Source organism: Narcine bancroftii, chromosome 5 (assembly GCF_036971445.1).
Source record: "Narcine bancroftii isolate sNarBan1 chromosome 5, sNarBan1.hap1, whole genome shotgun sequence".
Classification (NCBI taxonomy): Eukaryota; Metazoa; Chordata; class Chondrichthyes; order Torpediniformes; family Narcinidae; genus Narcine; species Narcine bancroftii.
The window spans coordinates 123,803,134-123,815,863 of record NC_091473.1 but is presented as its reverse complement, the minus strand read 5'-3'; the positions used below and the strand labels follow the sequence as shown (position 1 = coordinate 123,815,863).

The window sequence follows — 12,730 nt, the reverse complement described above, 5'->3', positions numbered from 1 at the left end:
TGTTGTATGTTTGTTGCTCTCTGAGATGAAGTTCTACAGACTAAAATTATCATATATCACTTGCAAATAATTCAGATTGAAATTGCTTCATTTCAGGCAGATATTTTTTGTTTTGTCTCATAAAATTTGACACATTTGCATCTCATTCATTTCAGAAATTACAAATTTAGTTATTAGTTTTAACAAAATATTTTAGTTAATCTTGTGATACAGTTAGGTGGTCAAATATGCATCTCTAGTTGAAATCACAAATCTGATTCTGAAACCTATATAAATAATTCATTGTTCATTCTCTTTGCTTTATAAATAAAATAAAAGATAATTGATGGGAAATAATTGAAATAATTGGAACATAGAGACATATAGAATGTCATGTTTCCCCCTTTTTTGAAGAATGGCCTTCATAAAGATGCTAATAAATAGTTGCTGCCTCTGAGATACTATACAACAAAGGGCCATAACTTAAAATTGGCGTTAGGCTTTCAGGATTGATATCAGATAGTCCTTCACATATAGAACAGTTGGAAAAGTCTACATCTCCTGCCATAAAAGACTGGGGAGCGGAGGAGTCACGTGATGGAGTAGTGGCCGGACGGTGAACTCCAGCCCTCTCCAGAAAAGTCGGGAAAAACAAAGGAAAACACAAAGGCACAGAAATAAAAGTTAAAGAAAAGTGAGTATAAAGGTGGAAAGAAGATGGCGACAAAAAAAGAAAAATCGAAAGCAATGGTAAGAAGAGAGGAAGAGAAGACAACGGAGGAAGAAGGTGAAGGCCTTACCTGTTCGAAGAGGCCCGCGGTGGAGAGAGAAACCCGCTCCCTCAGGTCGGTAGATAGTGGACTACAAAAATGGCTCGCTGAGCCGAGTAAAAGTGCGCAACCGCGCATGCGCGAGGAGTCGATCATGCGCGATGCGCATGAAAAAAAACACACCGACGGGAGGGGGGACCAGCTGGGGAGTCGATCTCCACAGCCGGCAATGACAGCTGCAGAACACCTGCAGCAAGAAGAGAACACAGAAGACAATGGAAACAAGAAAGAAGAGAAGAAAAGGGCAACAAAGAAACAACAGATGGCCAACCCAGAGGAAGAAGAAGATGAAGAGTACAGTGAAATAGAAGAAGAAGAGAAAGGCAAGATAAAGGTTGTACTTTCTCTTATTAAAGGATACATGGAGTCATTTAAAGAATGGCAAACACAGGAATTTAATGATTTAAGAAAAAGAATAAACAACACAGAAGAGAAAATGAATAAAATAGATATGACCTTAACAGAAATGGGAAAGAAAATGGACAAGATGGAAGAGCGGGCAGTAGCAGCAGAAATGGAGGTAGAAGACTTAAAAAAGAAATTGGAGGAATCTAATAAAAAAGCGATAGAGACACAAGAACTGTTAGCTCAAAAAATAGATATAATGGAAAATTATAACAGAAGAAATAACATAAAGATAGTGGGCCTTAAGGAAGATGAAGAAGGCAAGAATATGAGGGAGTTTATAAAAGATTGGATCCCTAAGACCCTAGGATGTCCAGAACTACAGCAAGAAATGGAAATAGAAAGGGCACATAGAGCATTGGCCTCTAAACCACAACCACAACAAAAACCAAGATCTATTGTAGTAAAATTCCTAAGATATACTACAAGAGAAAAGGTACTAGAGAAGACAATGGAAAAAGTAAGAGAGGGCAACAAACCACTGGAGTATAAAGGGCAAAAAAATCTCCATTTATCCAGATATAAGTTTTGAACTCCTAAAGAAGAGAAAGGTGTTCAATACAGCAAAAGCGATTTTATGGAAGAAAGGGTATAAATTTATACTAAAGCATCCAGCGGTATTGAAAATATTTATACCAGGACAACAAAACAGACTATTCTCGGACCCAGAAGAAGCACGAAAATTTGCAGAACAATTACAAAAATAGACTGAGGGATGAAGACGGGTAATGAGAGTAAAAATGATCACGATTGATATGTATGTGGGTAAAGAGGTATAAGAGTGAATAGATATAATGTGCATACGTGAATGTATCTGTACTTAGAGGAAAATATAGATAGTATAGACAAGAATTAATAAGGGAAGGTAATGGAATAGAGAGAATAAGGAGGGAATTAAAAGAGTGACCTTTGTTACATATGAAAAGTGAAATCTTTTCTGGGGGGTGCTGGGTGGGGGGAAATAGCGGTCACTGCAAAATCAGTTGACGCTTGCGAGTGGATTCGCAAACCCAAATGGAGAGGGGAGATATGGTTGTCCAACAAGGGATAAAGGACAACTCAGGAGGGGAAGGGGAGATTGGGGATAAAGAAGATATAAATAGGAGAATAAGGAAAATGTTGGATGTTGTAGGAATGTTGTCTTATAAAGAGTTGAAAATAAGAAAACAAATGGAAAAGGAGGAAAGGTAATGATGGAAAAACGGAAAGAGAAGATAAACAAAGTATAAAATGGCTACGCTGAACTATATGACTTTAAATATTAATGGAATACATAACCAAATTAAAAGGAAGAAACTACTAAATTTACTGAAAAAGGAAAAAATTGATATAGCATTTGTCTAAGAAACACACTTAACTGAATTGGAGCACAAGAAATTAAAGAGAGATTGGGTAGGACATGTAACAGCAGCATCGTATAATTCAAAAGCAAGAGGAGTGGCTATATTAATTAGTAAAAATGTGCCATTTAAAATAGAAGAGGAAATAATAGATCCAGCAGGGAGATATGTTATGATAAAATGTCAGATATATTCGGAGTTTTGGAATCTACTTAATGTATATTCACCTAACGAAGAAGATCAAAAGTTTATGCAAGATATCTTTTTGAAGGTAGCTAATACGCAAGGGAACATACTAATAGGAGGGGATTTCAACCTGAATTTGGATCCAAATATGGATAAAACGGGGAAAAAAATTAACAGAAAGAACAAAGTAACCAAATTTATAATTAAATCAATGCAAGAAATGAAACTTTTGGATATATGGAGGAAACAAAACCCAAAAGAAAAGGAATACTCATACTACTCGGCCAGGCATAAAACATACTCAAGAATAGACCTATTTTTGTTATCAGCTAGTATGCAGGATAGAGTAAGAAAAACAGAATATAAAGCGAGAATACTATCGGACCATTCACCCTTAATATTGACAGTAAAGCTAGAGGACATCCCTCCAAGAATGTATAGATGGAGATTAAACCCCATGCTACTTAAAAGACAGGATTTTAGAGAATTTATTGAAAAACAATTAAAAATGTATTTTGAAGTAAATACGGAATCAGTGGAAGATAAGTTTATACTATGGGATGCAATGAAAGCATTCATTAGAGGGCAAATAATAAGTTATGTAACCAAGATGAAGAAGGACTATAATCAGGAAACAGAGCAGTTGGAAAGGGAAATAGTAAACATAGAAAAAAAATTAGCAATGAAGGAAGATACAACTAAAAGAAGAGAATTGGAGGATAAAAAAATAAAATATGAAACATTACAAACATATAAGGTAGAGAAGAATATAATGAAGACAAAACAGAAATATTATGAACTAGGTGAAAAAACGCACAAAATCCTAGCATGGCAGCTTAAGACAGAACAATCTAAGAAAATGGTATTGGCATCAAGGAAAAAAGACAAACAAATTACATATAATCCAAAAGAAATTAAGGAAAACTTTAGAGAATTCTATGAACAATTATACCGAACTGAAAATGAAGGGAAAGAAGGGAAAATAGATGAATTTTTGACTAAAATTGAACTACCAAAACTACAAATAGAGGAACAAAATAAATTAACAGAACCATTTGGAACAGTAGAAATACAAGAGATAATTTAAAAAAATTACCAAATAATAAGACACCAGGAGAGGATGGATTTCCAATAGAATTCTACAAAACATTTAGAGACTTATTAATTCCGCCCCTCCTGGATGTAATCAACCAGATTGATGAAACACAAAGCTTACCAGATTCATGTAAAACAGCAATAATTACAGTAATACTAAAACAAGGGAAAGATCCACTCTCACCAGCGTCATTGTGATAGTACAGATCTATCACCAATGTACATAGTGTATATAGTTACTGTATCTAGACTGTGCTTACAGCGATTGGCTGAGAGCTAAGCCACACCTATTGTTTGGGCCTTAAAGGGTTGTGTCCCTAGCCAGGTCGGATCATTCCGGACTGGTCGGCCACCTGTGAAGAGCTCCGGTCTTTTGCTAATAAAAGCCTTGGTTTGGATCAACAAGTCTTTGGTTCTTTCGACGAACTCTACAGTCATATAGACCAATATCTTTGCTAAACACAGATTATAAGATAATAGCTAAACTATTAGTAAACAGATTAGCAGAACAGGTACCGAAAATGGTAAATTTAGACCAAACTGGATTTATCAAAAAAAGACGCACAACAGACAATATTTGTAAATTTATTAATTTAATTCATGCAGTAGAAGGAAATAAAGCACCTGCAGTAGCAGTTGCTTTAGACGCAGAGAAGGCCTTCGACAGAGTAGAATGGAATTATTTGTTCAAAGTATTGCAAAAATTCAGTTTACTGGAGAAGTATATTAATTGGATTAAAGCATTATATAAGGAACCATTAGCGAAAGTGACAGTAAATGGACATGTATCAAAGCAATTTAACTTAAGCAGGTCAACGCGGCAGGGATGCCCACTATCACCTTTATTGTTTGCGCTAGCTATAGAACCACTAGCAGAACTGATAAGAATAGATAATAATATAAAAGGAATAAAAATAAAAGATAGGGAATATAAAATCAGTCTATTTGCGGATGATGTTATTGTGTACTTAACAGAACCAGAACTATCAATAAAAGAATTATATAAGAAATTGAAGGAATATGGAGAAGTGTCGGGTTACAAGATAAACGTAAATAAAAGTGAAGCAATGCCTATGAATAATGCAGATTTCTCAAAATTTAAGAAGGAATCTCCATTCAGATGGCAAATGCAGGCAATAAGATACCTAGGTGTACAAATAAACAAAAATCTAGGCCAATTATATAAACTCAATTATAATCCACTAATGAAAAAATTACAGGACGATTTAGAGCATTGGAAAGATCTACCACTAACACTGATAGGAAGGATAAACTGTATTAAAATGAACATTTTTCCAAGGATATTATACTTATTTCAGGCATTGCCAATACAACTGACAAAAAAATTCTTCAAAGAGTTAAAGAAAATAATAAGGAAATTTTTATGGAGAGGGGGGAAACCGAGGATAGCACTAGATAAATTAACAGAATGGTATAAACAAGGAGGCTTACAATTGCCAAACTTTAAAAATTATGATAGAGCCGCACAATTAAGATACCTATCAGATTTTTATCAAACAAGGGAAAAACCAGACTGGACGAGATTAGAATTAGATAAAATAGGGGAAAAAATACCTGAACACATATTATATAAATGGGATGAAAAATTGGTACAACATAGAACTTCTCCAGTATTACATCATCTCCTCAATATTTGGAAGAAGATTCATGTAGAAAGAAATAAAACAAATTATCAATTACCAAAACTAATATTGACGCAAAATAAGCTACTCCCTTTTACAATAGATAACCTTTCCTTTAGAGAATGGGAAAAAAAGGGATTAAAAGAATAGAAAATTGTTTTTCAGGAAGTAGATTCTTATCCTTTGAACAAATGAGAGATAAGTACAATATAACTGGAGATACAGCGCTGGCATATTACCAACTGAGATCCTACTTGAAGGATAAATTAGGAAGCAATTTGAGTTTACCAGAGGGAAGTAACCTTGAATATGTGATTACAGATACAATGTTAATCAAAAGATTTATAACAAATATGTATATTAAACTGCAAGAAAAGGAGAATGAGGAAACAAATGGTAAAACTAAACAAAAATGGGAACAAGATTTAAATATAAAGATAAAAAAGGCAACATGGGAGAAATTATGTTCTGGAACGATGAGAAATACAATAAATACAAGGCTATGTATGATACAATATAATTGGTTACACAGACTATACATTACACCGCAAAAGTTAAATAAATGGGACCCAACAGTATCTGATAGATGTTTTCGATGTAAAAAAGAAATGGGAACAACAATTCATGCAATCTGGACATGTGAGAAAGTAGAAAAATTTTGGGATGATCTCAATCAGATATTAAATAAAATAACAGAAAACAATATACCAAAGAATCCAGAGATCTTTCTCCTAAGTAACATAAAAAACAAAGAATTTGGTATTGATTTGGAGGATGCACAAAAAAGATTTGTTAAGATAGCCCTAGCCGTAGCAAAAAAAATGTATTATGTCAACCTGGAAATTGGAAGATAATTTGAAAATACATCAATGGTATATAGAAATGAATAAATGTATTCCATTAGAAAAAATAACATATAGTTTAAGAAATAATATTGAAATATTCGAACAAATATGGGAGCCTTACATTAAATCTTTGGCTTGGCTTCGCGGACGAAGATTTATGGAGGGGGTAAAAAGTCCACGTCAGCTGCAGGCTCGTTTGTGGCTGACAAGTCCGATGCGGGACAGGCAGACACGATTGCAGCGGTTGCAAGGGAAAATTGGTTGGTTGGGGTTGGGTGTTGGGTTTTTCCTCCTTTGCCTTTTGTCAGTGAGGTGGGCTCTGCGGTCTTCTTCAAAGGAGGTTGCTGCCCGCCAAACTGTGAGGCGCCAAGATGCACGGTTTGAGGCGTTATCAGCCCACTGGCGGTGGTCAATGTGGCAGGCACCAAGAGATTTCTTTAGGCAGTCCTTGTACCTTTTCTTTGGTGCACCTCTGTCACGGTGGCCAGTGGAGAGCTCGCCATATAACACGATCTTGGGAAGGCGATGGTCCTCCATTCTGGAGACGTGACCCATCCAGCGCAGCTAGATCTTCAGCAGCGTGGACTCGATGCTGTCGACCTCTGCCATCTCGAGTACTTCGACGTTAGGGATGTAAGCGCTCCAATGGATGTTGAGGATGGAGCGGAGACAACGCTGGTGGAAGTGTTCTAGGAGCCGTAGGTGGTGCCGGTAGAGGACCCATGATTCGGAGCCGAACAGGAGTGTGGGTATGACAACGGCTCTGTATACGCTTATCTTTGTGAGGTTTTTCAGTTGGTTGTTTTTCCAGACTCTTTTGTGTGGTCTTCCAAAGGCGCTATTTGCCTTGGCGAGTCTGTTGTCTATCTCATTGTCGATCCTTGCATCTGATGAAATGGTGCAGCCGAGATAGGTAAACTGGTTGACTGTTTTGAGTTTTGTGTGCCCGATGGAGATGTGGGGGTGCTGGTAGTCATTAAATACAATAGCGAAAACCTACCAGGGACAAACATTACCTAAGTTGATGGAAGGAGAAGGAAAGAAAAGAATGGACTCAGTAGAATTTCTGGTGTATTTTTGTTGAATGACAACATTGTCTGACTGGTTTAATGCAACCTAGATTGTATACCTAAAATGGATGAGAGGGGGGGGGTTGGGGGGTGGCTTGGGAGGAGGGAGGGGGAGGGAGAAAAAGTCACTGTATATGTGTGAAAAAGAAAAAGTGTATATCATGGCTAATGTGATTTATGGTGTTAAAAAAAAAAATAAAAAAAAAGAGAAGCACTGCAATAAACAATTCAATTCATACCAAAAAAAAAGACTGGGGAGCTCAGGTTAATTTTGACATTGTCAAATTTTGGTGGGGTAAAAGAATCAAGAGGTGATAGGACTAAGGTGAATAAATGGATTTGAGCAAAAAGTGAAACAGAATCTGCTGGAATCATTCAGCAGTTCGGGAAGCATCTGAGCAAAAAACAAGAGTATTCAAAAGTCTTCCTGGTTCCTTTGTTGTCATGTGAATAAATACACAAAATTTGTCCACTAGCCTGGCACCCCCACCAATAAGAGAAAGACAAGCAAAATAGAGTTCCTTCTGAGATACCCAATGTCTGTGGATTTCCCTCTTTCACTCATGTCTATGGATTCACCTTCAGTACAAATTGTTTGTGGATTCGCCTCCCATGCTCCCACAACATCTGCAGCCACACGCCCTCCTGTTTGTTCTAACGATGATCCCAAATTCCTAATTCTGTTTCACTGATGCAATTCAGGAAATTGCTAACACCCAAGGACTTTTGCAAGCCCTTCTTACCATTGACACTTCATGAATCACAATCCCAGTATCTGATTCGACAAGTTGTTATCCAGCAGTCCACAGCTTGATATAAAAGGTTAGCTCTTTCCCCACATTCTTCATGATCTATTTTGTGTGTCCAGCATTTTCCTTTTTTTAATTTCAGTTTTCCAGCATTTGCCCATTTTTTCATTTTCCGTTGAAGATGGACATACAAACTTGCAAATTGGTAGCAGAATAGGCCTCATATGACATGAAATAAAATCATAACTGATATTATTGTAACCTCAACTCGAAATTGCCATTTATTTGCATCATCCTTCCACCTCTTGCTAATCAAGAATCTATCTCTATTAAATAAAAACGCAGTGATGAACAAACTCAGCAGGTCCAACGGTGTACTTTAGATACCAAAAATAAAGATACATAACCAACATTTTGGGCTTGAGGCCTTCATCAAGGTATGATGAACCTTGATGAAGGCCTCAAGCCCAAAACATCAGTTATGTATCTTTATTTTTGTTATATAAGGTGCACTATTTGACCTGCTGAGTTTTCTCCAGTATTGTGTTTTTTACTTCAATCACGGGGTCTGCAGACTTTCGTGTTTTACATCTATCTATATTAACAAACTAATGTGATTTTCTGCCAATTGGATCATTGTCTTTCATAGCTATTATCTTTATTTCCACAAATGACCAATCTGTTAATTATATTTTCTCTGGTTATCATGGTAATTCTTTGGATCAGTGATTTCCAAGTGGGTTCAACAGGTTTACTTCAACTAGATCATTTTAGTGCTGTGTCTGCAACTTTGGATTCTAAGGGTGAAAATCTTTTTTCTCTTAGGGTTCAGAGTTAAAAGAAAGGTGCATTTGCAGTTAATTTAGTTTGTTTCAATATGCAATGAAAATCAAACCAATCTGAGTGATCTGATGGAAAGTCTGAATCTTTCTTTTTGAAAAGTAAGCATGTGGCAGAGAATAAGTGAATGCTGAGTCAGGATGTTGTGCACCTACTGCAGCTTGTGGCTCCAGATCAACACATTTTACACCAAAGTGTACTGCTCGTTGGGGTGATGAAATGGGGAGAAGCAGTGCAAATTATTCACATGGTCTGTTTCCTGGGCAGAACTGAGGCTGCATTCATTGCCAGCCATAAGGTGCATTGTAAATTTACCAAGGTTTCTTTAGTTGCACCTCTCAATCAAGCCATCTATTAAAAACAATAAAAAGTTGGCAGGGCGCAACAGGTTAAGCAGCAACAATAGAGTGAAATGGGCAGTCAAAGTTTTGAGTTGGGATGCTTTTATGAGGGATGCTGCTTTCATGCCTGTTTGATGAGTGAAAACCTGTGTTTTATTTGGTTAAATGTTTCATTTTGACATTTGGGAATTTCAGGTAAAATGACATTTTTAAATGCTTCAGAAAGCATTTTAAGAGAGCTCTGTGAATAACTTTTTTATGTAAGCATTTCCATTATAAATGTAAACTTGGAAATCTATAATGGTAATAAAAGTTAGCTTCAAATTTCAAATGAAATATTCTGAGGACTTATTCTGAGATTCATGATTCCATTCTATTTGTGTGTTTATCTTGTGTATGGGATGTGTGCCCACCCCTAGTGTTTTGACAGTGAGTCACCTCAAAGTACTGCAACATTGTAAACACATATACTGATTGAGTGGTGATTGTTTAAAGATTAGTGTATTTTGATTTACTAATGGTGAATAAATGGCAACATTTTTGAGACAGGGTGATGTGCGACTTGACGTAGAAAATTCAGTTAACTATTTACATTTGCTCCCACATCCTACGTGATAGAAATGGTTGCAGGTTTGCAGTATCCTGTTTATGGGCTGAAGGGCCTCCTTGTGTGTAACAGGATCTTGAAGCAGGGTTCGAACTGTAGCTGATTTGCCTGGAGTACCATGATAATCACTGGGCTAATTTGAACCAGAGAGAAGATTTAAAGGAAAGGCTGGTAATAAGGTGAAAAGAGGAGAACTTGTTATTTGGCTGACTGAAGGGTCACAGAAAAAAAGCTCAGGAAAGTAGCAAATAGGAAAAGAACAATATGCAAGGTTAGTCATCAAGTTTACATTTTGTGTCCCCAATGTAGAGATTAGTGCATTATCAAAACTGATGTGTACCAAATTGAAAGATATTGAAACAAATCCTTGAAATAACATTTATGGCTCTAGTCAGTAGGAACAGAGTGGGCTTCATGGACCATTCTTGCAATCACAAGGTCCTTCTGCACTCACCCTAAAGTTTCCACATCTTTCCTAAATGAAGTGACCAAAACTGAACACAGCAGTCTAAGTATAGTCTAACCAAAATTTTACAGAACTGCAACATTACATTGCAGATCTTGACCTCAATGCCTTGTCTAATAAAAGCCAAGGCAGCTTCTTAACCCCCCCATCAATTTGTGCAGCAAGTTGGGGGATCTTTGGACTTGGGCACCAAGATACCTCTGTTCCTGTGCTAAGAATTCTGTCATTAATTTTGCACTCGGGACTTCCAGAACATTTCTATTCAAAAGAAGGCTCTGAGAGATTGGGAAATTAAGATAGAGCAGATAAGATTACCAACAGTCTTAAATATAATTAGGTTCTGATGATTTGAGATAAATTCTAATCTAATGAGATGCACAGAAATGTGTCATAGACTTGGCTTTTGGTTTCCACAAAGTGGAGATAAAAACAGAAAATGCCCGAGACATTCAACGAATCATTCAGCATCAGTGGAAAAGTTAATGCTTATGTCATCAAAAAGTAGAGATTGCTGTTCTAAAGAGTGTTTGTGACAGTGAACAGATTTAAAGATAATGTTTAGGATGGACATTATTAAACAAAATGCTGCAACTCTAAAGGGAGAAAGGAGCAATGAAAAAAATGTACATTTTCAGTTTAATGAGTTGTATTCACTAGCAATAACACAGTCACTTTTGCATTGGTGTTCACTTTGTGGAATTCCTGTGGTCTAACTGAAAGTATTACCCCGAGTTTCTTGTCAACTGCCATTCAGTTCTCCATCACACTTCCCTCTACCCTCCATTCTGAGCCCTTGACATCGTTGCAACAAACTTCAAAGAAAACCAGATGAGGAGGACTGCATCTCTTGATGAGGCAAACAGCAGCCTTCTACAATCAATAATGATTTCAACTATTTCATGCAATGATTCTGCAACTTGTTTTTTTCCTCTTCTTAACCCACCATTTGTTCAAATTAAAAAACTGCAAATGCTGGAAATCTAAATTGAAAACAAAATTCTGGAAATACACAACAGATAAACTGGTAGCTCTTCCAAACTTTTGGTGTTTATTTGGCCCTTTATGATACCCTTTATCACCTCTTTAATTTTTTTTTTAATCTCTCCTGTATTCTATCCTGTCGCATATTTAACCTTTTTATTTTCCCACTTTCTTCATATTTTAAACCATGTTATGCCCAAAACATCTGATGGAAGGTTATCATCCTGAACCACTATTTAATTTCTAATTGTCAGATCCGCCAGACCATTTTTTTGATTCTTATTTTGGATTTCTAGCATCTGGCTTTTACTTCTCAAATATTAATAATGTGCCAGTTTGTTGGAATAATAGAGAATTGTTTCTGTGGTTTGTCTTAGATGGGTATGTGATAGCTTTAAATATGCAGGCTTTGCTTTGATATGATGCCTCCTGCATGGATCCAATTAAAAATGTTGCTCTACTGTTCACTTACAAGGGTATAAGGTTGGATATCACAAAGTACCAATTTTTTGCAAAAATGTTGCTCTGCTTTCACTTGTAAGGGTATCAAAGAGTACTACATTTTTGCAAAGAAACAATTAAAGTGCCAAATTATGCCACTTTACCTGAAAAAAAGCTCTGTATAATTAATGCTACATTTTATATACCAAGGTAGGTGATTTGCATGATTGTCCAGCATTTATTTTTATATTCTTTACCCTACCATATGGTTATTTTACTATATTTGTGCATGACTGAATGCAATTAGCAGTTAGTAAATTTAAAAATTGAAAACTGTTTGAAAAGAGCTTTAACATTAATTTGCTTGTTCTCTGCATGCAATTTTAATTTTGGTATGTGCTCTCTTATTAGTCTTTTATCATCTTATTGCATTCATTACTTTTCACCCCTCCATTTATTCATTAGCCCCCTCTGCCCCACCTCAAGATGTCCACGGTCTCTCCATCAGCTCCACCAGCATTCGGGTAAGTTGGCGTCCACCACCAGCAAACAGTCGTAATGGAGTCATTACCAAATACTCCATTATATATCAAGCGGTGGATAGTGAGGACAAGAAGAAACGTGTTTTGGACAACATTGAGGCAGACACAACCAGCTCGCTAGTAGAGGGCCTCGAGAAGTGGACTGAATATCAGGTGTGGGTAATGGCTCACACGAATGTTGGACCAGGTCCGAAGAGTACCCCTGTGATTATCCGCACAGATGAGGATGGTAGGTCATTTGAAAATAAATTTAAATGTATTTAATATTGTGGTACTCCTTTCAACCAATTTTCAAAGGCAAAAATTCCACCTTGCATTTAATGGAACAAAGTTCAATCTGGAATCATTTCCGTAATCGTGCTTTTTAATT

At 36.5% G+C, this 12,730-nt stretch overlaps 1 protein-coding gene across 11 annotated transcripts in view; it reads left to right on the top strand.

The window, feature by feature from the left end:
- The window catches only part of ptprfa (protein tyrosine phosphatase receptor type Fa), a 411,563-nt gene that overhangs the window by 235,880 nt on the left and 162,953 nt on the right, over positions 1–12,730 (top strand). For 8 of the 11 annotated variants that reach the window (XM_069938991.1, XM_069938987.1, XM_069938989.1 and 5 more), the window contains one exon: positions 12,284–12,589. The exons of the other annotated variants lie outside the window; for them this stretch is intronic. In XM_069938991.1, coding sequence (XP_069795092.1) covers positions 12,284–12,589 — 306 coding nt within the window. The remainder of the gene's footprint in view (positions 1–12,283; positions 12,590–12,730) is intronic. 11 annotated transcript variants of the gene reach the window in all.